The 24714-nt window shown below is 39.0% G+C and overlaps 1 protein-coding gene and 2 long non-coding RNA genes across 3 annotated transcripts in view; 1 reads left to right on the forward strand and 2 right to left on the reverse strand.

The window, feature by feature from the left end:
• Positions 1-22885, forward strand: part of LOC121829475 (uncharacterized) — a 34779-nt gene extending 11894 nt beyond the window's left edge. The window contains exons 2-3 of the long non-coding RNA XR_006072345.2: positions 16003-16052; positions 22272-22885. This is a non-coding gene — a long non-coding RNA (uncharacterized LOC121829475). The remainder of the gene's footprint in view (positions 1-16002; positions 16053-22271) is intronic.
• LOC121829474 (uncharacterized) lies at positions 511-24700 on the reverse strand. Its single transcript, XR_006072344.2, has 2 exons — positions 24129-24700; positions 511-784 (listed from the first exon to the last, which is right to left on the reverse strand). It is a non-coding gene; the product is annotated as an uncharacterized LOC121829474 (long non-coding RNA).
• Positions 14763-15090, reverse strand: LOC143273358 (small ribosomal subunit protein eS28). Its single transcript, XM_076572392.1, has one exon. It carries the CDS (start codon positions 15066-15068, stop codon positions 14859-14861), a length of 210 nt encoding a protein of 69 aa, XP_076428507.1. The 5' UTR covers positions 15069-15090; the 3' UTR covers positions 14763-14858.
• Positions 24701-24714: the final 14 nt, after the last annotated feature.

Here is a 24714-nt window from a genome sequence, read left to right on the forward strand (position 1 = left end):
CTCGAACTCACAGAGATCTGCCTGGCTCTGCCTCCCGAGTGCTGGGATTAAAGGCATGTGCCAATTTAAACAAAAGTGATAGCCCCAAATAAAGCGGATGATACAACTGAACACAGCAAAATCAGTGATGTGAATTTAATGGGATGTCTTTTTGTTGTTGTTGCTTGAATTTGTTTTTTTTTTTTTAATTTAAAAGTTTTACAGTATATTCTGATCATGGTTTTCTCTCTCTCAAAACTCCTCTCCAACTTCCCACTCCTCCAACATTAAATCTTATGTTGCTTTTTATAAAACAAATAGGCAAATAAAAAACAAATTAAAAAAAGAACAAATAAAAAGCAAAGAAAAACACAACAAAATAAAAAGACAAAAACGGAAAACATAATACGTAAACAAAGGATCAGTAAGATACACACACACACACACACACACACACACACACACACACACACACACACACACACACACACACCACAAAGCCCAAACACAGAAATATGAGACAAAAAAATCTACAAAAATACCATTGCATTTATTTTCTGTTGGCCATCTCCTGATAGGCATTGGGCATACACTTGAATGTAGTTTATTTATCCAGTGAGACTAAATTAGATCGAAACCATTTTCCTTTCCAATCCATTGTTGGAGATTCCTTCTTGGTTAGGTATGGAAGCTCATGTCCATTTCCCCTTTCAGAGCTGCTGACTCATCTTGTTTAGACTTGTGCAGACCCTGTATGTACTGCCATAGTTTCTGTGAGTTCATACGTGCTTCAGCAACAGGATGCCTTTTAAGAAAACAAAACACAAGAATAAAGGTGAGAGGTAACTACTAAAAATGTACACAGTGCTTGGTGTTTGAATAGTAAATGATATTTCTTTACATAGTTTTTGCTCTTGGGTTTATAAACATCTTTCAGTGGCTATTATCTGCCTCCACTTCTAATCACTACACTACTCATTGAAAATTCACACATAATTCCATATCAAAGAGTGTTAGCCAACTTATAGGAGGAGCCTGAGAATCACTGATCTTGGAAAATTATGTGTCCTGACGATTGTACCAAAATTACAGTTGATCTATTACATAACTTTTCAACACACTTTTTTTTGTTGTTGTTGTTTTGAGACAGGGTTTCTCTGTGTAGCTTTGAGCCTTTCCTGGAACTCACTTGGTAGTCCAGGCTGGCCTCGAACTCACAGAGGTCCGCCTGGCTCTGCCTCCCGAGTGCTGGGATTAAAGGCATTGTGCCAATTTAAACAAATGTGATAGCCGCAAATAAAGCAGATGATACAATGTCCCACTCTACTGTATATTCATGGAAAAACCAAACAGTAATTTATAAGTGGTAGCCCTCATTCTTCATCATGGAAAACAACTGTTGAAAGGAAAACATCATATAAGCAAATGAAGTCACAGAAAACCTTTTAAACCCTTGAAAGCTATATTTACAAGTCAGCATACAAATGTGTACACTGTGTCAGGAGTGCTCTTCTAGAGGGGTTCAAAGATTACAACCCAAGTAACTCACTTATGCTGTCTAATTGGTTCAGGCTTATTCAGAAACTACCAAGGACTTTAAAACCATGTATGCTCAGTCAATGGTAGAGACTTCTGGAACAGCAGATCCCTTCTACTTTGCCTCCATTTCCTTCTGTATTCTCTAGGTGTCTTCCTTCTATAGGATACCACTCCCTGCTCCCTCTCCTGCAGTGTTCAATGACTTTCTCCATCTTTACATATTCGTCCCAGGAAGGTGCAGTTTCCTGAAAGCATAGGTTCAAAGGACCCGACTAGCAAGCTAATTTCCTGCTTAAGGCAAGGTAAATGGAGGGTCAACAACACACACCCCGAGTCTAGACTTGTTACTGTTTTCTGTGAATGTGCTGTCCCATCTTTCACTCCAGAAAGGATTTATACAACTTGGGTAAAGGTGCACAGGAAAGGGGACGGCTGCCCCAAACCACAGGTATATTTCATTTGGTTCCTTCCAGTCCTTGGTACTGAACACTCTCTAGCCCACCCTCTGTGATACCACATTTCTGTGTGCTATTGAGAGTTCTCTGTGGCTCAAGGAAGTTCCAACAGAAACTGTCAGTTCTTATAATTAGCACAAAAGGCAATGCATTTTACAGCTTACTCTGAACTCTATTTTAACCTCCAGTTCTAGATGATTTCACTACCAGTGTGCTTTACTGTCTTTATAAAACTTGTCAGAAGGCCAATCCCTTAGTTTCCCAGAACCCCACATTGTCCCTGTTTGAAAATGCTCTTCTGAAAACTGGACTCTGGTCCTCCACCACTGGGCTCACTTTTTAATGTCATTCTTAGCCTCTTCCACTTGGAACAAGACATACTTCCTTTTTCTTTTATTAAATCACCTCTCTACACATGGTCAGCAACAGTGATAACTACTCCTCTATTTAAGACACACATTCGATGAACTAACTTGAATGATTTATATCTCCCTTTCTACCCTCTTGATACCCTCCCACCATAAATAAAAAGAACCTGCTGTGTCCATTTTCCTTGTGTGTATATGGCTTTTAGAATGACCATTTTGCACTGGACAACTGATAAGGGGGTTCAACCCTGGAAGAGGCAAATTCTCATCCTCCCAGCAATCAGCACTTGCCTGTAAATTCCTTGTCTAGGGATGAAGCACCATGAAAGTTTTCCATTTCTACATTAACAATTCCACTGATATGACTATATTCCAGTTGTTTATGCAGCCATTTCTAGGAGAGACTGATTCACAGATGACTTCCTGATCATTATGATTATTACAATCTTTCCATGTCCTCTTTCTCATTGTTTTATGAACCACAGAAGCAAGAGCTGTGATGTATATGTATAAGCTGAAAGTTTCTTGAGATCTTATCTCAAAGGAAGAAACCCCAAATACAGATACCAAAGGCTGTCAGTATTTTGTTGAATGGATGTGCTAAATTTTTTTTTCTGTAGGTCAGAATTTTTGCCTGCATTCTAAAAGATATTTTGGTGCCAGATGTACTATTTCCCTACCAATGTGAAATGGCTTTAAAAAAGAAATATGACAAAATTGTGAAATTATTTGGTTTCAAAAAACCAACATTGGTTCATTTGGTAAATTCCTGTTTGGCTCACCATGTATGGAGCAGACACTTCTGCAGAACTTGCTTCAGGGCACCCGAGACAGCAATGTCAGTATCTTGCTCCAAATAGGTAACAAAAGAAATAAACTGAAAGTGACCGAGCCCTCATATAAACTTGGTTCAGTATCATGTTAAATGGTAAAAATTGTCTTAGCCTGAGAAAGTTCTATAGCACGAATCTTAAAAGGTCTTATTAATAAAAACAAACCTGGAGCCAGGTATTGGGGTGAATGCTGAAAGATCAGAGAGACAGAACCAGCCACAGCTAACCTCACCTTGCCAATTCTTCAGCTGATCCTGTTTCCTCAGACTGGAAGCCTCTGAGTTCTCATCCAGAAAGATCTCAGCTGAACTGCTGCTCAAAAGCCTAAAAGCTTAACCAGGCTCTCGTTCTTGGTCCTCACACCTTATATACCTTTCTGCTTCCTGCCATCACTTCCTGGGATTAAAGGCTCTTGTTACCACGCCTAGCTGTTTCCAGGGTGTCTTTGAACTCACAGAGATCCAGACTGATCTCTGCCTCTGGAATGCTAGGATTAAAGGTGTGTGTGCTATCATTTTCTGGTCTCTATATTTAGTGGCTGTTCTGTTCTCTGACCGCAGATAAGTTTATTAGGGTGCACAATATTTTGGGGAACACAGTATCACGACAAGGTTCAATACATGCTTCTTTTTTTAATTTATTCAATTTAGTTTTTGATAATTTTATGTATCAGCATGATATTTACATCATTTCAACCTCTCCTATCTCTCTTTCTCAACTCCTCTCATGTCTTCCCTACTTCCTCTCAATTTGATGACCTCTTCTTTAACCATTATTCTTATATGCACAAAGATATCTATGTATATATGTATACCCTACAGAATCCATTTAGTTTTGTCATATTGCATGAGTATTAGGTACTGATCATTTGGGATTAGCTAATCTATCAGAGTTTATCTCTGGAGAAAACAGATTCTTCTCTCATCATCCATTTCCTTCTAGTGATGAGACCTTACAGGTTCCCAATCAATGTTGTTAAATCACCTGCTGTTCTCATTATGAGGGCCTTATATATGCAAAACCACTACTGACCATTATTAACACACTTAAGTGTAACTAATTGACTTTGGCCAATCAAATGAAAATGAGACAAGGTTTCCTCTTGAAGTAATAAAATAGCATATAGTTTGTTGTCTCTCATGCAATTAGTGGTCAGGGAACATGGAGGAGTGAGTGATACACGTGGGCATGAAAAAACTTTTAAATAAAGACATAAGAGGAAAAATAGTGTGCATGTGAACTAGATCCTAGAAATAGACCGTTTTTGGTTTTGTATTGTTTACCGTATTTGTGTGTATAGAGATTTTGCTCCAAAAATGGAACTGTTAATTGTTTCGACCCGTTTTCATTGTTGCTGTTCAATACTATTCTAAGGATCTGCTTCTATGTTATTTATGATTCTACATCTGTTAAATGATTGCCTGTACCATTCTGTTTCAGTATACCATTTTAAGCCTTCTGCTGTCTGAATATTGGGTGGTTTTCAGCCATTTCAAATGCTATAATTCATAAATGCCCCTTAACTGAAACTATATCCCTATATACAAATAATAGTCAATAGCTTTGTGGATGGAGTCATGGATGTATATAATTTTTGTTTTCTTATATTAAAGTTTTAAATAATGGTTGAGAAAGAACTTTTATACTAAATTTTATTTTCCTTTACAGTTTTTCCACTAAGTTATTTGTGTTGCTATAGTAATAAAATCAGTATCCCATTTAATCATTTGACATTGTGCAAAAACTATTGGAAGTTTATTTGCTTTGGCTAGAATAATGCTTAGAGTGTGTTCCTTTCAAGAAATGAAAGGAATGGGAAGATTCTTACATATAAAGAGAGGGTGGAAATGTTTTTACAATCTGATATTCAAAATTGTATGGATATAATTTTTCTTTTGATATTAACTACTTCTTTCTGTACTTAATAGTATGATTCCTCTGAATTTAGAGAAACTTCAACTGGGATTTCTTATAGCACTAGTGACTTTTTTTGTTTTGGATCAAGCCATTCTTTGTTGTCCTGTATTGTAAGTTTTATTATACCTGCTAGATTAGCTAGTCACAAACCTCCCACCATGGCATTCAGACAAGTCTGGGGAGCCGTGGTACAGATAGAGGCACTTCTGTTAATGCCTTCTGTCTGGTAATGGTAGGAAGCATTTGCAGCTCCATCTTCCCCAGTTCCTATAATTTGCTGTCTTTTTAACTTAACAGGTATTTGAAGTATCATTTTAAATTTTCATCTGAACCTTTTGGTTTTCCTTATAGCCATATAACACAAAAGGGGAATTTTCTAGGTTAGGAAATAAAAGTTGTTGGTAATTAAGTGGCAGGTCTAGGAATGGTGTTATTACTGATGTATCTGTATTTGAAGGTTTGTTATAGTTGTATCTTGTTTGTATGAAGAAACTAGAATAAGATTCTAATAGTTTTATGTTCCTACAAAAGAGTAATTTATTGTGTCTGTGTAGGATTTTATATACCCCTGTCATAGTCCAATCTACTTCTGTTATTGAACATTGTGGAACATACTGACTCTATATATTAGATAAATGGGGAGTTTCTTTTGATAGAATTCAGGATTTTTTGGTGGTCAGTCCCTGTCTTAAGGGTGCTGTGGTAGCTGTATAGTGACAACTTGAAAACTGACTTGTAGTTTGAGAAGTCTGCTCTTTGTACATTCATGATTTTAGAGTTAGGAGAGCTGTGGATTAGGAAAAAAAACCATATTCAACAGTGAGCATTCTTTATAAAACTGTAAAGAGTTGCCACATCCTTTCATTCTTGGGATACTTGTAATTTTGTAAAATATTTATAAAATATTACTTTGGAATATTACAGATAATTTGTTTTTAAAACTAATGACCTTTAGTACAGGAGGCTAAAAAATTTCCTCCTTTTGTATTACTTAGTAAAATCACAGACCAGAATTTAAATTGCTGGTAGAGTTTCAACTGTTTCCTATACTTAGGTTCTGAATTTAGATGCTTCTGATGTAATTGCTAGGGAAAAGTACATTTTTCTAATTAGGTCTACATATGTCTACATCTTTTCAGAATAACATGTGAAATATGATTATATTGCTCTTGTCAGTGTTATTTAAAATATTTTATTGGATTATGTTTTTAATGCACAGTTCATTATTTGATAAACCATCTTACATCATTGAGAGCTCTAGAATAAACCACTTTATAGAGCTCACATTAGCTAGCTGCTTCAGTATTTTAAAAACTGAGGTTAATAAAGCCAATGCTTATTTGAAGTTGAACCACTGTGGGTTGTTCTGTTAATTATTTGAACCTGAGAACCATATTAAAAAAATTAAAACATTTGCCTTTTTATTTTTGAAAACATTTATTTTTTGAGTAAAATGTTATTACTACTGTCAGAAGTTTGTTTCTGAAATATAATTGATTTCCAAAGAAGCTTTAAAAATATGTTGACCCCACCTCTCAGGCGGGAGTCGATCCAAGATGGCGGAGACAAGCAGACGCAGGTAGGCCTGTGGCAGCGGCCCGCGGAGGTGGATGGGCCCGGCGGCAACAGCCGACAGGGACATTTAGACCCGGTGGCAGCTGGCGGAGACATTCAGGCCCAGCAGCGGCCCACAGAGGTGGACAGGCCCTGTGGCAGAGATAATAGACGGAGGTCAACAGCCCGGCGCCGGCGGCCGACAGAGACATTCAGGCCCGGCGGCGCCGGCGGCCCACAGAAATAGACGGGCCGCGCGGGGGAGACGGGCGGACGCAGGTCGGCGGCCCGCGGAGGTGGACAGGCCCGGTGGCAGCGGCCGACAGGGACATACAGGCCCAGCAGCGACCGGTGGAGACATACAAACCCAGTGGCGGCCCGCAGAGGTGGATGGGCCCAGCAGCAGTGACAAGCAGAGGTGGGTAGGCCTGCAGCGGCAGCCGGCAGAGATATACAGGCCCGTTGGTGGCCCACAGAGGTGGACGGAGCCAGCGGCAGCTGACAGGGACATACAGGCCCAGCGGTGGAGACGGGCAGAGGCAGGTGGGCCTGTGGCGGCAGGCCACAGGGGTGGACAGGCCCGGGGACAGAGAGGGGCGGACGCAGCTTGGAACGGGGACGCCCCTAGCCCCAACACCTGGGGAAGAGGCTATCTCCGTGGGTCGGAACCAGGGCGAGTCTGGACACTCCGTCTGGGGACAACCCAGGGCCCAACTGCTGATCCTGTGAAACCCAACAACTTGGAGGTGTTGGTGAGACTACCCTGCTCAGCTGAAACCCATCTGGGAGAGGATTCAGATGCCTACAGTTTGAAGTCTGAAGAAACAAGATCAGCTGAGGAGTTGACAAATGAACAAAACTTGATCTGGGAACACAGAAGAAGGCGCTACCCAGCCACTAAACCAGATCACCAGAATCATAAGTATATACTTCACCGACTGAAATCAGCTGTCCCTGAAGAAACAGCCCAATAGCACCAATTTAACCAAGAACCCCTACTAAACCAAGACTAAAAATTAGAACAAGAGAGGCACTCTCAGACACAGACACCACCTGCACCGCACAGAGGAAAAGATGAGTAGACGCCAGTGCAAAAATACAGGCAACAACATAAAGACCTATATGGCAACATCAGAACCTAGTGATTCTATACCTGCAAGACCTAAACATACCATGACAGAAGAAACAGAAGAAATCAACCCTAAAAATGACTTTAAGAAGATGATAGAGGCCCTTAAAGAAGAAATAAAACATTCCCTCAATGAGGAAATAAAAACTTTCCTTAAAGAGGAAATGAAAAACTGCCTTAAAGAGGAAATAAAAACTTTCCTTAAAGAGGAAATGAAAAACTCTCTTAAAGAGGAAATAAAAACTTCCCTTAAAGAGGAAATGAAAAACTCTCTTAAAGAGGAAATAAAAAACTCCCTTAAAGAAATGGAAGAAAAAACGAACAAAAAATGGGAAGAAATCAAATCAAGCCAAGAAAAAGCAATTAAACGGATGAAAGAAACATTCCAAGACCTGAAAAATGAATTTGAGACAATAAAGAAAACACATGCTGAGGGAATGCTGGAAATAGAAATCCTGACTAAACGAACAGGAACTACAGAAACAAGCATAACCAACCGATTGCAAGAGATGGAACAGAGAATCTCTGACACTGAAGACATGATAGAGAAAATAGATTCGTCAGTCAAAGAAAATACTAAAGACAAAAAAGTCGTAACACAAAATGTCCAGGAAATTTGGGACACCATGAAAAGACCAAACCTAAGAATAATAGGGATAGAAGAAGGAGAAGAATGCCAACTCAAAGGCACAGAAAATATATTCAACACAATCATAGAAGAAAACTTTCCTAACCTAAAGAAAGAAATACCTATGAAGATACAAGAAGCTTATAGAACACCGAATAGGCGGGATCCAAAAAAAACGTCCCCTCGCCACATAATAATCAAAACACTAAACACACAGAACAAAGAAAAAATATTAAGAGCCGCAAAGGAAAAAGACCAAGTAACATATAAAGGTAAACCCATCAGAATAACACCAGACTACTCAATAGAGACTATGAAAGCTAGAAGATCATGGACAAATCTCATGCAGACACTAAGAGACCACGGATGCCAACCCAGACTATTATACCCAGCAAAACTCTTAATCATCATAGGTGGAATAAACAAAATATTCCAGGATAAAACCAAATTTAATCAATACCTCTCTACAAACCCAGCCCTACAGAAAGCACTAGAAGGGAAAATTCAACCCAAAGAAGCTCAACACATCCATGAAAAATCAAGCAATAGATAATCCCACACCAACATACACCACAGAAGGACAACACAACACAACCACAAAAAATAACAGGAATTAACAATCACTGGTCATTAATATCCATCAATATCAATAGTCTCAACTCACCTATACCTGGAGATCTCTGAGCAGGCTTCAGATTTTGACAGTTGATGAAAGATACGACAAGCATTAATGTGTGGGTGAAAAGCTTGGTGAAATTCTGAGTGAAGTTTTAGTTCAAGTTGGTTGAACTTGGGATTGACTGGGAGGCCAAAGATTTAAAAAGCAGAAGATTCTCTCAAGACACAAGTTGTGTGATAATAGTGTGTTTTGTGTGTGTGAATGACAATTTGTAAATGTTGAATTCTAGGCTTCGACAATCATTGTCAGTGCAGATCAAGCTGATGTTGAGAAAGATGCATCACAAGCACAGGCTGGAGGCTGGGGGCTAGATGGTTTTGAGGAAGAGGTCTTGGTGGACTCTTTCATGGAGCAAAGGGAAGCAATGCCTTCTGGGAAATGAGCTAAGTTTTAATCTAGTCTTTTTTTTTTTTTTTTTTTTGGTTTTTTGAGACAGGGTTTCTCTGTGTAGCTTTGCGCCTTTCCTGGAACTCACTTGGTAGCCCAGGCTGGCCTCGAACTCACAAAGATCCGCCTGCCTCTGCCTCCCGAGTGCTGGGATTAAAGGCGTGCGCCACCACCGCCCGGCTTTAATCTAGTCTTTAAGATTAGAAGTCGAAAACAAAAATATTAAGGAAAGGAAAACCTAATTGATCTTTGAAGTATTGTTATGTGGAATTGAGTGGGACTTTTGAGGCTTTTCTTCCAGAGAACAGGGACTTGGTTGTCAGGCCTATGTTAGGCCTAAACCTTGGTGCCATGTAGTTGTACTTAAATCATTTCAATGGAAAGTGTCTTAGTGATTGGAACTTCTAGTGCAGTTTGGAGTTCTTCCATTTGAAAAATGTGATATTTGCATGGGATTGTTTGAATTTTGTTTTCTAGTCCCTCCCCATCACCACCCTCATAGTCTGAAGGTAGATTTTTCTTTCGATAAAGGAACAAAAAAAGTGAACATCTTGTTTGTAAATGGGTATCTAGCAGCTAGTGGTAAACTTGAAATGGTAGAATTCTTTAAAGCCTAATTCTAGGTAGTCTTAAGAAAATGTATCTTAATTATTTTTGAACCTGTATTTACCTTGTTTTTTTCAAATATCTTAAGTTATATTTTCTTTTTCAGAGCTGCTTCTTATTTGGGGCTATTTTTTTTTAATTGAGGCGTAATCCATAAAAGGGTATATTGTTTTGATGAGATTCTCTACAACTGTGACTGGATGTCTTTCTTTAGTCTTCCAAGAAGGACCATTTTACTTTTTTAGAGTTACTTTTTAAAGTCATGAGATCAACAACTTGGACTACTATGCATGTAAGTGCTAATGCAAATTAAAGCCCAAGTTGACCTCCAGCAGCAGTTCATTCTATGTTGACAGTGAGAAAACACTTTGCCTGTTAGGATACTGTTACTCGTGGACTGAAATGCTGAAGAAACCCCTCCCCTTATTTTGTTTTTTGCAAAAATCAAGGTATATTCTAGGGTTTCCTGGTTGACCTCAACAGATAAACTGAGATGATAGTTTTAGTTCAGAATTGATCTGAATGTAGATTTACAGTCTACGTGTACAGCTGGCTAAGTGAGATCGCTTTCACAGTTCTGCATGTATCCCATCGGCTCCCCATTAGTCACTGAACTCTTAAAACTGGTATTGTAACATTACCACAATGTTTTGCGCCAATTTTATAAACTTTACAGTGCAATATGTGTTCCTTTTCTGAGGCAAACCAAAGGTATATTTCTCAAGGTTCTGCTTCTATCAGCAGCGTTGATGGAGGATTTTTTATACATTTGTAATAGATAGAAATAAACCAGAAAAAAAAAGAAGAAAAAAAAAAAGTGGTGGAGGAAAAGGTGAACACTGCAAGAATACTCAAAAGGGCTGAGAGTTGCAAACGCCAAGAATGGCTTTGCATAGTAAATGGAATAGAACAGCTCTGAACTATAGCTTACTTTTCCTGGTTTGGTCTGACAGAATGATTGAATGCTTTTTTACAAAAATCAGAGCCTTAAAAACAAGGCTTTGGTGAGATTGTAAAATGGTGTGCCACTTTGGCAAAACAGTTTGGTGGTTGGTCAAAATGCAAAACATTGTTACTCTGTTACTCAACAATTCTACCTTTAGGAATATATCCTCAAACTACTGAAAATGTGCACCTATGAAACATGTACATGAAGGTTTACAGCAGTGTGTTGCTAATAGTAAAAAAGTTAAAACAACTCAAATAGCTATCAAATACTGGAGAGAAATAAAATGTGGCTTATTCATACAATAGAATATTATTAAGACATAAAAATGAATGAGAAACTGACAGATTAAATGACTTTGGTGAACCTTCATAATTTCATTTGTAGATCTTTCCATTTCTAATTTATAAATACATTTGGGGTTATAAATTATAAATGTACTGCCTCCTGTCAACATTGTATACTTCTGTTTGATGATTTCTGTGTCAAACATTATATGGAAATGTTTCCAAGTATTTTCTGTATTAACTGTGAATGAATAGAACAAAATAAATTGCCTGTGATGGAAAAAAAAAATATGTTGACCTATTGATTCTAAGTATAGATTCATATTTATAGTTGTTAAAACTCTTGCCGTATTGACATCTATATGCCAGTGTTAAAACTGCAGCTACTAACTGGGCTTGCAGTTGTATGAAAAGGAACATAATTACAGTTACGTTGCTCGATTAGCTGATGTTCACGACACCGGATTCTAACAGCATCTGTTTTTCTCCCCTTCTGCCATTCCAACACCTCTCTTGCGAACTGTGAACTACAGTGGAAGACAAGCATTCCGGCGATGCCAGTAGTTTGCTCCCACAGAACATTTTGTCTCAGACAAGCAGACACAATGACAAAGACTACAGACTGCCAAGAGCAGAGACTCACAGTAGCTCTGTGGCAGTACAGCACCCCATCAAACCAGTGGTTCATCCAACCGCTACCCCCAGCACTGTTCCTTCTAGTCCATTTACGCTTCAATCTGATCACCAGCCAAAGAAATCATTTGATGCTAATGGAGCATCTGCTTTATCCAAACTGCCTACACCCACAGCTTCTGTCCCTGCACAGAAAACAGAGAGAAACGGTATGCCATAACTACTGGAACTGTAGGTTATATAATATTTGTTCCTTTGGCATAATAAGACCCTTAATAATAAATTCTTAGTCAGTCTCTTAGAGTGTCATTATACATAGGTCTAAAATTAATTGTTTAGAGTCTTCTTTTAATTTATAATTCTGAGGACTCAACATTTTGTTTTCGGTCTTTGACACTAAAACCAAGTATTTAGTTGGTAGCACTTAGCAGTCAATGGTTTTAATAACATGTCAAATTCAGATGACACAGTGTATTACTGTTTGGACAGAATATTTTTCAGGTTTTGTGGATATTGTCTAGACATATTGGGAAATGATCTCCATTTTCTCTTAAAGACATTTTAAAGGATGATTTTCCACTTCAGGCAGTTACTGGCCTCAGCTGGTATACTAGAAAACTAAGGCATGAGGCAGAAAATAAACAGAATCAGACCTCACTTCTATTAGACCTCAGATCTGAGAACTGTGGGTACACATTGCAACCCATACAACTTACTGTAATATCCATAGCATGCTCAAAAAGTTAAAGTTGTGGCAAGAGCTGCTTGGGGGTGGTAGACACCATAAGCAACATAATAGGTGCCCTTGCACAAGGCATTCATAATTCAAGCTTGCAGCTCAGGATATGGTTTTCAATCTCAGGGCAGCAGAAGGGAATCCAAACAATCCCACTTACATCTATACTACAAATTGCTGATTCACATGAGGATGAAGTGTTGGTCTGTGGTGGTGTGCTGTATTAAATGATGGATGAGCAGCATCTCTGGTTTTCTGTCCCTCAGTGATGCTCCGTCCCTGGGCTTTGACAGACAGTAAGACATTTGTGGTTGTTGTACAAGGTGGGAGGGGACACCGGAAATAGTAATAAAAAATGTGTTAGAGTGAGAGAAACACCTGCACTGGCTGATGTTTTAAAATATACTTGGAATAAGAGAAGACTGTATGTGTTGTGCATCTAAATAAAGGATCTCACAATAGGTATAATTAATGGAGAGACAGAAGTTTGTGTCTGCTTCACTGACAGAAGTGGGAGAAACATGAACGTTGTCACTTTTGCAGGAAATAATGTAGGTGTTATGGTGAAACAAAGGGGTCAACGTGATGTCCTATTTTTTTTTTTAATTTCGCCTGTTTAGGTTACATTGAACATTTCTTGTTTAGACAAAAAAGAAATATGAAAGCCATAGAGAAAGGTTAAATATACCAGAAATACAAAAGTTATTTTTTATTAAGTAGTATCCAATGACCTTTCTTAACTGCTCTAATGTCCCTTTTAGTTGTAAAGTCCTTTCTAAAGCTGTGAAATCACAAAACAAGCAATAGATGTGAGTCCTTGTACTTTACTCTGGTCAAGAAAGCCCATGTTAGAAGAATTTAGTAAATTTAAATTAGCATGTTTTTCATTTAGCAAATTAAAGGCATGTCTTTAAGCTACTTTGCTAACACAAACTGCTATGGAAGCAGATGTGCTCAAAGATCTCATGTCAGCTCTAAGCACATCTAAGTCATACAGCTAACAGTCTGGTTGAGAAATGGAGCAGGTAGTCATTCATTACTATGCTGGGTGATTCAGTTACTTCATCTAAAATTCCTTATTCTGTTTTAGGTGTCTCGGGACTATATAAAATATGACTGAACCGAGACTTACTATGTGTTTAGGTAGTAATGACCTTTTTTTTGCTGACATAAAAAGGACTGGCTAAGTTGGACCAACATCAGTATTCTGTTCCTTGTTTTAAAATACCTATAACGGTACTAAATATCCCCATAAAAATGAGAGATTGGTTTAGAAAGAGAGACAGATAATTGTTGAATATATACTAGTCAATGTGGTAAAGTAAACATGTTATTTGTAATCAGTTTTTGGTCAACTTTAAAAAAGATGTTTGCAAAGTTTCAAAAAATGCTTAACTTCTCCTACATTTTTGGTAGTATTTTGAAAAGTATAACATAGCCAACCTTGTGAAAGAATATTAGAAAATAACTGATCATAACTTGAGCAAGGAATTATTTCCTGAAGTCCAAAAATGTCTGTTTACCTTTTTAAAAATTGCTAAATTTCACCATGTAAGACATTTAAAATGACTGTGTTATAGATTAAAAAAAATAAACAAGTTTGAGAGATAAATATCAAATTAGGGCTGGGCAGTGGTGGCACATGCCTTTAATCCCAGCACTCGGGAGGTAGAGGCAGGTGGATCTCTGTGAGTTCGAGGCCAGCCTGGTCTACAGAGCGAGAGCCAGGACAGGCACCAAACTACACAAAGAAACCCTGTCTCGGAAAACAAAACAAAACAAAACAAAACAAAACAAAACAAAACAAAACAAAACAAAAATCAAATTAGATGAAAGTATTTGAGGAGACAAAGTTGTGCTAGTTTAAGGAAATCTTAGCAAAGTTTCAAAATATGTATAACTCTGTTAATCTCAAAAATGCAAGGAGAAAGACCACTGACCCAAATCATCATGGCCAAATAAATTGATGCAAGCAATTTATTGATGTAAGCCTTTTTATTTGTGTACATGGGCTACTTCCCTCTGAGGGGAGGGGGACTCAGGTGGTCAGCTCTCAATATGAGAAAGACAAAGTTTTTTTTTTTTGTTTTTTTTTTTTTTTTTAAAACAATACAAATGCTTTATTTAATAGTTGCAGGTCATCATGGGCCAAGTGTTGGATATCCAGGACCCAGCAGCAAGGTCAGCGCAACCTCCGAGCCTCTCTTTCTGATTCCAATAGGGTGAGCACATCACCCTCTCGAACAGGGCCTTTGACGTTTCGGATGATAGAGCGGCTGGTGTCATCCATAAATTCCACGCGCACCTGCGTGCACTGTCCCTGCGAGCCGGTCCTGCCCAGCACTTTGGTTACCCTAGCCAGCTTGATGGGTTGCACGCGACTCGTGTCCATGATGGCGGCGATCTGGCGGAGAGAAGACAAAGTTTTTATAGCTCAGAGGTAGGGGCTTTCCAAATGGAGGATTCGGGAGGCAAAACAGGTGGGGTTACAGGAGCAGAACTGAAGCATAATAAATTAGTCACAATGACCTCCTAAAACAAAGACATGATTGCAAGGTGGTCATAACAAGGTCACCACAGCAACAGGTAGTCATAACAAGGTAGTTATAACAACCTTTTGAAACAAAGGTAGAGTTGCGAGATGATTATAATAACTTTTTGAAACATAGAAATGGTTGTGATTTCCTGGAATTGATAGTACAGAACCATGTGTAGTTAAGGTTACAGGTGAGGCATAGAAACAGAGGTTTAATCATAAACAGGATTGAGCCTAGTTATTCTTTACTAGAAGATAGTTTTTAAGTCTAAGATTTTTCTTTTTTTTTTTTGTGATAGGAATTGAATGGAGGACCTTACACATCATAAGCACTGTTGCTATCATTGAGCTACATGCACAGCCTGTGCTTAACTTGCATGTATAGTAACATGCAGATTTTCTTAGTTGAATGAAAGTAACAATTGTAAACGATTCATGTACATTTGTACATGTCTAGAAAAAGCTCTCTCTCTCTCTCTCTCTCTCTCTCTCTCTCTCTCTCTCTCTCTGTGTGTTTCCATCAGGTGCTATCACCTTACAATATTTTATTCTTCTATATTTTGATCATGTAACAAACACTTATGCAAAGGAAGAAAACCATTCTGCCCTGGATATAGCAGTGCTCTGAGTTTAGTGCGATTTCTTGCTTGTTGTCAGAATACCACAGGTAATTGATTAGAACTGTTATTATCTGATTCATAAATTCTTACTATATGACAGAAAGGAGTTGTTTGGCGGACCAGAAAAGTGCAGATCAGAAATGCATTTTGACCAATTTTTTTCCTTATAGGGTATTTTGGAAGACAGACTGGAACAGATTTCTTTGAAGTTTAGATGTAGGTAAGTTCCTCCCCCTTCTGGCAAAAGTCAGAAGTACAAGTCAACAATTGATAAGTAAATGCATAAAGGGAAATTATTCGTTTTCTCTTTTATGGGCACACAGTTTAAAAGCGGAGCATGCTCTGCTTTGTATTTCAGTGTATATTGCATAATTAAGGAGATTCTAATAATCAGTCTATGACGAGCTAGCACTCGGAAGAGACTTTCATATTTCTTTGCAGCCACTCTTGCTGCCACCCCGCCTGGCCTGGAATTTGTTGTACAAACCAGGCTGCCCTCAAACTCCGAGACCGACCTGCCTCCTGTATCCTGGGATTAAAAGTTCATGTGACCAACCTACTACCAAATTAGGATAGAGAATTCAATGCTTCAGAGATGTCACTTGCCCTGGGGTCCCATAAATTGTAAGTGGGACCAACTGATCTCCAACTCTGTTTTACAAAATGGCATAAACCTATTAAAATTAGGAGTTAAGTCCTTCATAATGGTAAGCATGTTCTCTATTGATGAATTACACTCCAACCCAAGCTTTATTTCTTTACGATGACAAATATTAATGTCACTAGTGTCATTTTTTGCTGACTTTTATTTGCTGAGTAAAGGATAATGTGGCTGCATTCCTGCTGAGTTGCACGTGGCCTGGCTCCAGACAGTAGCACCTAGCCCTAATCCATCCTTTGTTTAAAATATACCTTTTGTTTCTCTAGCCTATGTGGATCTTGTCTGAGATTCTCCTAAGGATATAAAGCCTATGCAAAGCTTGGTTCAGAAAACCGTGGTACCTGAGAAATCGAGAAATTTGCACTTGGCATAGTATCTTTGGGAGCTCCTTTCAGGTTGTTTTGAGCACATGGAAACTAACTGGCTAAACTGTAAATAGAGAGAAAATAAAAATGCCCTAGGTGAAGGAAAAGTGCTTCAGTCCTTAGAGGCTGGACCCCCCTGTAATCGTAAAAGGCTTAATTCATTCTTAAGGTGCCTCTGAATCTTCTTTCCATGGGTCCACGTGAACCCACACACTCGTGCCAGGACAATCCATGACAATTGGCGCCCAATGTGGGTCTTGGAAAAGGAAAAGGATCAACCGAAGAAGGATAGAGGAGCTGGCCATCTTAAGAACTGGAAGGAAGTGCTCACAGAGTAAGAGGACTCCAGGATTGGCAGGGTCATGGGAAATTTAAACTTCCCATCTCAGGAACAACAAAATATACAGTTGCTAAAATGTTTGTCAAAAGAAAAATTGGTAACTGTACAATATTTAAAGAGAAATAAAATGGCTCCTGAGACAGGAAATAAATCATATAAAAAGACCTTTCTCAATAGAAAAAAGGGAAAGAAAGAAAAATTTAAAAAAATGTTCCCAATAGAGAAGAGGGAAGGAAAGGAAATAAAAGGAAATTTCCTGATAGAAAAGGGAGAATTTTTTAATCAAGAAAAAAGGATTTTCCCAGTAAAAAGGGAAAAAAATATTGAAACTAGGCCTAAAGATTAAAAGGCCCATAAAAGGAAAATAAAGGAAAGAAAGAAGCCTCTTCCTAATAGAAACAGAGGAAGAGAAAGCTCTTTCCGATACAAAAATTTCAGGATAACTAATACTCTGAGCTCTTTCTGCCTGCCAGCACAGAGTGGCGGTATCTGAATTACACAGAATCAACAGGTGGGCTTCATGGCTGCAGCCTAAACACAGCAAGCCCAGAGCTTAGAGTATTGTTGTCTGTTTGCTTAACTTTGGTTTAAATTTTTTTTTCCCCTCAGAGCAGGAATAACTCAATATTAAAGATCCCTTCGTGGGAAATGTTTTCTGTTTTTCCCTCATGGTGGGAATAACTCATTATTAGTAGTCCCTTCATGGGAGAAAGAGGAAGTTCAAATGGGCCCAAGTTCTGGTGAAGAACAGTTGCAGTCAGAACATGGAATGCTAAGTTGATGCTGTTTGAATTTCCAGAGATATTAATCATTCATTGTATAGAGGATGTTGTCTTCTTTTGATTGTCTAATAAATGTTTGGATACATGTTTGATTTTCATGGTAGATAAACTAAAGGACCAGGATTCATAATTTTAAACTATATATTGGGTATGCTCTTGTCTGTTGATCATTACTGAGATTTTGGCTGTTCTTTAACATGCTTTCTAGAAATTCTTGGTTCAATTCTATAGAAATATAACACCTGAAACAGATTGGGTTATTAGCTTATTAAATAATGTGGTTGCAAGATAAAAACCCACAGAAAATAATCTCTTACTGATAAAGAGGTTACAAAATTATTTTTCCACTAAACAAAACACAGGTAATTTGTTTGATCCACACTGTTAATTATTGGCAAGTTGCATTAACATGTCACTTGAGATCTATAAAAAAGGATCCTCTTTTTAAGATTTTATAAAAAACACTCCAGAGTATTATCTAAAGTTACCTCTTAAAATCCTATAGAGATTGTATTTGATTCTTTTATAGATGGCATATGTAAAAAGGACCATGGAAATAAAACTGGTGATAGAATTGCTCAATTATTATTGCTTCCATATCTTAAAGGCAAATGATGCCTATATATAGAACTGGAAGCTTTGGAAATACAGGAAAAATGATGTTTTGGCAAACAATTATCAATGATGAACAGCCTAAATTAAAAGCAAAATTGAGATTAAAGGATTATTGGATTCTGGTGCTGGATATATCTATAATTTCACAAGAATCCTAGAATCCCAATTGACCTTTACAAGAGGTCTCCACTCAATCTGTAGGCATTAGAACCTTATCTGTAATAAAACAGAATGTAGTATGAATTAAATATATAGGGCCTGAAGGACAGGTAGGAATATTATAGCCTTATATGGCTGATATAGCCATGAATTTATGGGGAAGGATTTGATACAACAATGGGGAGCTCAAATTAATATTCCTACAATTTCAGAAACAGCTTGTAAATTGATGCTTAAATTGGGATATATTCCTATCTTGTATAATATTGGAGGAACCAGCCTTAATATTATACATCCCAGGGGCTCAGGAGAGAGAACTACTAACGGCGAGAACTATTTTCAGGAAATATAATCTCAGCACACCGAGTTCTATAGTCCACTTGCTTTAATTCCTCTGGCATAACATCCTTTATATACAGCTTTAGTTTTGTTCTCATGTCTAGCTCCTTTCTTGCCTGATTTCTCTATATTTATCTACTGTCCCCTCTATGTTCTATCTTAATTCCTTCATCTAGTTCTGTCCCTTCTAGGTTCTCATCTATCTAGTGCTTTCCCCTATCAGCTCCTCTCCCGTCTCCTTCTCTCTCATCTGGCTCTTCCACCTCTTTCATCTCATTCCTCTAGTACTCTCCTGTAGCCCTTCAATCTACTTCTTCCCCATCTCAGTTTGTTCCTCTCAAGTTCTTACCCATCTAGTTCTTCCATTCTCTTCTCTCTTCTCCCCGTGCCCTGGAAGTCTCGGTATATAAAGGGAGGGTCCGAGCTAAATTGTGTAAAGCTATTACTTAACGTCCACCTCTCCTAGGCGGTGTCTCCTTGTGGAATTTACTGTAAGTCAGGAGACTTGCATGTGGGCTGTTATCATTGTTAGTCCACCTGGGACTAACAATGGGCGCCCACCTGGGTAGTGTTTCCTGTAGTCCTTGAAAGTGGCCAAGGGAGATAATCTGATTCCAGAGAAAGCCTTTCCTGAGGCTGTTCTCCAAATACCTGGAATGTGTATGTCCAGAGAGTGATCAGTCTACACTGTTAGTCCTTCTTAGGGAAAAGTCAATTGGGAAAACTATGAAGGCACACATGATTTTCATAACAGAATACAGCTGATAATAACAAGCCAAGTAACACCAAAAACTCCTTGGGATTTGGCTTCCTCTGGAGGAATTTCCTGATCCCTCCAGGTAGTGACTTTGCCATAACCAGCTGAGTTCTTATGATATATTCCTGCGGCCCGCAGCATTCCTAGAAGAGGCCTTGGGAAAAAAAATTATAAGGATAGGTCACAGGCTATACAGGTTGTACAAATGCAAGGCAAGACAGGAATTGGCTATTCAAATTTAGAGTAGGGACCACTGCCAGTAGCCCAACTTTGTGTCAATATTTTGTAAATCAACCGCTGGAAATGACTCATAAACAATTTTTTAAAATCTATTTAGTCTATTATTTATCATTATATGGATGACATTTTATTGGCTGCTTCTGATACAGTTACCTTAGAAAGAATGTTTAATGCAGTACAGAAAAATTTACCCTGTTGGGGATTACAAATTTTTCCCGAAAAAAAAAATGCAAAGAGGAGATTCTCTTAGGTATTTAGGCTATAAATTAGGTAAACTGAGAATTCAGCCATGAAAGGTACAGATTAGGAGAGATAGACTGCATACTCTTAATAATTTTTCAAAAATTATTGGATGATATTAACTGGTTGTGGTCTACAAATGGATTGTCTATTCAAAAATTAACTAATTTGTTTCAAATTCTGCAAGGTGAGCCAGATTTAAACAGTCCAAGACAGTTAATAGCTGAGGCTAAAAAAGAACCCTGGTGGAATGAAAATTACAAAATGCCTATGTGGATAGGTTAGACCTTACAAAGAGGTGTATTTTAGTAATTTTACCTTCAAATCATTCCCGTACTTGACTCACTATGTGGACAGAGGATTATATTTTGGATTTTTTTTTTTTTTAGCTCACATAGTAAAAAATTAAAAATCTATATAGAGAAAGTTTCTAAACTAATCATAAAGGGAAGATTAAGACTTTGTCAATTGTCATGTATGGATCCAGCTGAGATTATGGTACCCCATACCAATGCTGAAATTAGGCAATTTGTGAGAGATCTAACCTCACGCTAAAAGAGATGCTTATTAAATAGAAGGGGGATATGAGGACCCCCAGAGATAGACTACATAATACCCTACTAACTTAAAAATTTTTTAAATGCTAATGAAACAGGAACAAAATTGAGTTATGGAAAGAATTGCTGAATCGAGTCAGCCCATGTATTATAAATGTTTTAACATCTAAATAGTCCAGGGAAAGTGTTAAGTTAGGGCTGAGGCAATGCTTATGTTTCCTCAGGAGATAATAAATTGTAGATTCCATTGAAATCCAGCATGCACAAGAGAAATCTCCTGGATGCTGGGGCTGTAGAGATGCCTCTGTGAAAGACAAGACACTGGAGACTCTTGCAACAAACAACTAATCCTCCCACCTAGGGACAGCTTAAGAGTCTGTGTGACAAAGGAGAGAAGATTCTTCACATGACTCACAAGCCTCTAAATGCTACACTTATTTTTTTGCCATGCTTTCCTTGGTAATGGTGCAGGTAAAAGGGATGGATCATAATTATTGGGCTTTTATCCCCAACCCTCCAATTAACTTAGCAGTAAGTTGGGGAGATATGAATATTCCTGTAAAGGTTAATGAATCTTCTTGGTTACCTGGTCTTTATGACAACTGAGGTCCTGCTCAGCCAATGGAGGAGGGTAAAGTGATTGACAATTACATGGTTGGAGTACAAGGAATTCCTATTTGCATGGGAAATGGAATTCAATGCCTAAATATAACCTCTCAAGTATGGCTATCCATAGTCAACACTACCCAAGATTATCATTAAGTTTTATATGCTTCATGCATCCAGTTTTAAAGGACAGGCAATTAATGCTACTAGTTCCATAAATCTACCATTCTGTGAGATGAGGGTTATCAACAAGGAATCTGATTGGATACACTGGCAACAGTGTAAGAGTGAGAAACCATGAGTGCTAATTAATATCTCCAAAGGAGATGTCATTGATTGGAGCCCTTATGGATCCCCTCAAGGGAAATATTCTCACTCAGAGTTAAGACGGAAATGGTACAATTTAAATGGAACTGTGGAAATCAGTGTTTCTACAAATGAAACTATTCGGTGGCATGGAGTTGGAATGGCAAGTCCTCTCCTGTAATTTGGCAATTCAATTCAGATTAATTTGTGGAAATTGGCAAGTGCCTTCCACCCTCTTAAGGTGTGGGAATAAAAATTGAACATTAAGGATGATAAGTTCACTCTGTCTTTTAGACTAAATTAAAGCCATCCTCTTATGGCATGTGTATCATATCTTTACTTGCTATTAAAGGGGCCTGTACAAATGGTACCCAAATAATTATAGCATCATTTGTGAATGGTATACCCTTCATACCTGTGTTAATTCTAGTATGTTTTTAAATCTGACCTTTGAATGTTTATATATTCTTAGAGCAAGGCCAGCAATCTGGATACCGGTGAAGTTGTCGAGGCCATGGCAAGACTCTCCTGTGATGATCCTGGTATAGAAGCTCGTTGAAAGAATATTAAAAAGAACATGTCAAGTGGCTGGACTGGTGGTTGCAGTTATTATAGTAATCATTGCATTGACAGCTACAGCAGCAACAGCTGGATTGGCGCTTCATAAAGAAATCCAAACCGCTGAATTCATTAGAGACTGGCATAAACGGAAGAACTTTGGACTGAACAAAGTAAGACTGATAATGAAATAGTAAATGAATTAGCTGAGTTAAGGCAAGCTGTTGTATTGTTAGGGGATCAGTTAGAAATTCTGAAGGAGCAGATAAAATTAAAATGTGATTGGAATGTTTCTTCTTATTGTATCACACTCTTAAGATGTAATGAAAATATGATTGGGAAAAGGTTAAGATGCATTTGATGAGTCTCCCTAATTCTTCCCAAATGATTTATGATTTACAGAAGAAATTAAAGAAGCTATTGCAAAAAAGTTACCCAATATGGCAGGAATGGACATTATGGAAAGTCTAGCAGATACCATAGCCTCATTCAACCTCACAAATCACTTTAATAGATTTCTTATCCTGGTAGGTGTTGCTCTTGTTCTAGCAATAGTAACTTCATTGGCTTTAAAATGTGTTTTGGTCTACTTGTGTAAAATTGAAAGACAAATAGATGGAAAGAAGGCTATATTTACTGTGAGGCTGCATAACCTTCAAGAGAATTGATTTTTGTATAAAGAAAGGGGGATCTGTGGTTGCATTCCTGCTGAGCTACTCCCGGACTGGCTCCAGAGAGTAGCATCTAGTCTCAATCCATCTTTTGTTTAACCAATACCTTTTGTTTCTCTTGTTGCCCTATGTGAGTCTTGTCTGAGTCTCCCAAGGATACAAAGGCCTATGCAAAACTTGGTTCAGGAAACCTGGAAAACTGTGGTACCTTTTAAATAAATAGAGGAATTTGCCCTTAGCATTGTATTTTTGGGAACTCCTTTCAGGTTGTTTTGAGCATATGGAAATCAATTTTCCAAATTGTAAATATTGAGAAAATTAAATATGCCCTGGGTGAAGAGAAATTGCTTCAGTCTGTAGAGGCTGGGTGCCCCCTGCAGTCAAGAGAGGCTAGATTCATTCTTAAGGTGCCTCCGAGTCTTCTTTCCACAGATCCGTGTGAACCCACATACCCGTGCCTTGACACTTCGAGACACTTGTGTCTCAATTAACACTTTGCAAGAAAAGATAGTACATTCTATTTACATTTCACACTGGGAAGGTCAGTGCAGCCTTAATGAAGAACACTATTTTGTCTTGATGCTCTCTACCCACCCTTCCTGGGGCTGCAATTCTCTAGAACTTCCTTTTAATATTTCCTTTCTCATCTGGTCAGTACCACTACTCTTCAGCCATTCATTTCCCTAGGCATTCTGCCACTCATCCCAACTAATGGCATTATTACAGCTCAGAGCATGGAGTCTCCCCACCCCTTGTAGAGCAACAAGGTATGAACACTCCCGAGGTGGATGGACTGCACAAGCTTTAAAAAAGAGTAGGTGTGAACGAAATAAAGCCTTTAACAAGACGGGCACAGATTGCTAATGCTAGGTAAGCATCGGTTTCCTCATTTCTCCTGTTAATACCTGATGACCATGCATATCCCTCCCTCCATTGACTCCTTCCCTAAGATCTTGAACTCCTGATCATCCAGTCTTCTCCGCCCTACCGAGATTACAGGTGTGGACCACACGCCTGGTTTATGTGGGGCAGGGGATGTTAGAAGAGCCCCAGCCCCCCTTTCACTATTTGGAAAGGATCGAGAAGATGGTTTTCCTCACCTGAAGTTCTTTCCAACATTTATCTTGGTTCCTACCCAAGCACAAAATCCAGGGCATTTGAAACACAAAACAAGTGTAATCCAAAACTTGGAACACTGCTGCTAACTCGTCCTGACTTCGTCAGCCCCCGTCCCCAGGGTCATTCTCAAGTCCTCGGTAGAGCTTGCCGGAACAGGGTGCGCTCAACCCGGAGCTTCTTCCAACACTAGCGACGCTCAGAAATCACCCGCCTGCCTCAGACCCTAGGAGGCTGCGCTGAGGCTCCCTCCAGCGCGCGCCCCCTCGCGGCTCGGGGGCCACGATCTACTTCCTGCCCCTGCGACTTGGAAGCGGAAGAGCGGAGAGCCGCACTCAGCGACGACTTTTCCGCCGGGTGCCCGCAACTGCACACAACCTTCCTGCGACGAGAATCTGCTTCCAGAGCAGAGTGGGAGGGGCCGGGCCCTGGGCAGGGGGCGGGGCCTCGCGGAAGGGGGCGGGGCGGGACGGACGCGGGCAGGCGTGGGGCGGGGCTGCGCGAGCAACAGCCTGTGCGCCCGCCTTTCGCCGCGCCCCGCCGGGGGACGCTCCCGCTCCCGCGGCCCAC

The sequence above is a fragment of the Peromyscus maniculatus genome, chromosome 5 (genome assembly GCF_049852395.1).
Source record: "Peromyscus maniculatus bairdii isolate BWxNUB_F1_BW_parent chromosome 5, HU_Pman_BW_mat_3.1, whole genome shotgun sequence".
Taxonomy (NCBI): Eukaryota; Metazoa; Chordata; class Mammalia; order Rodentia; family Cricetidae; genus Peromyscus; species Peromyscus maniculatus.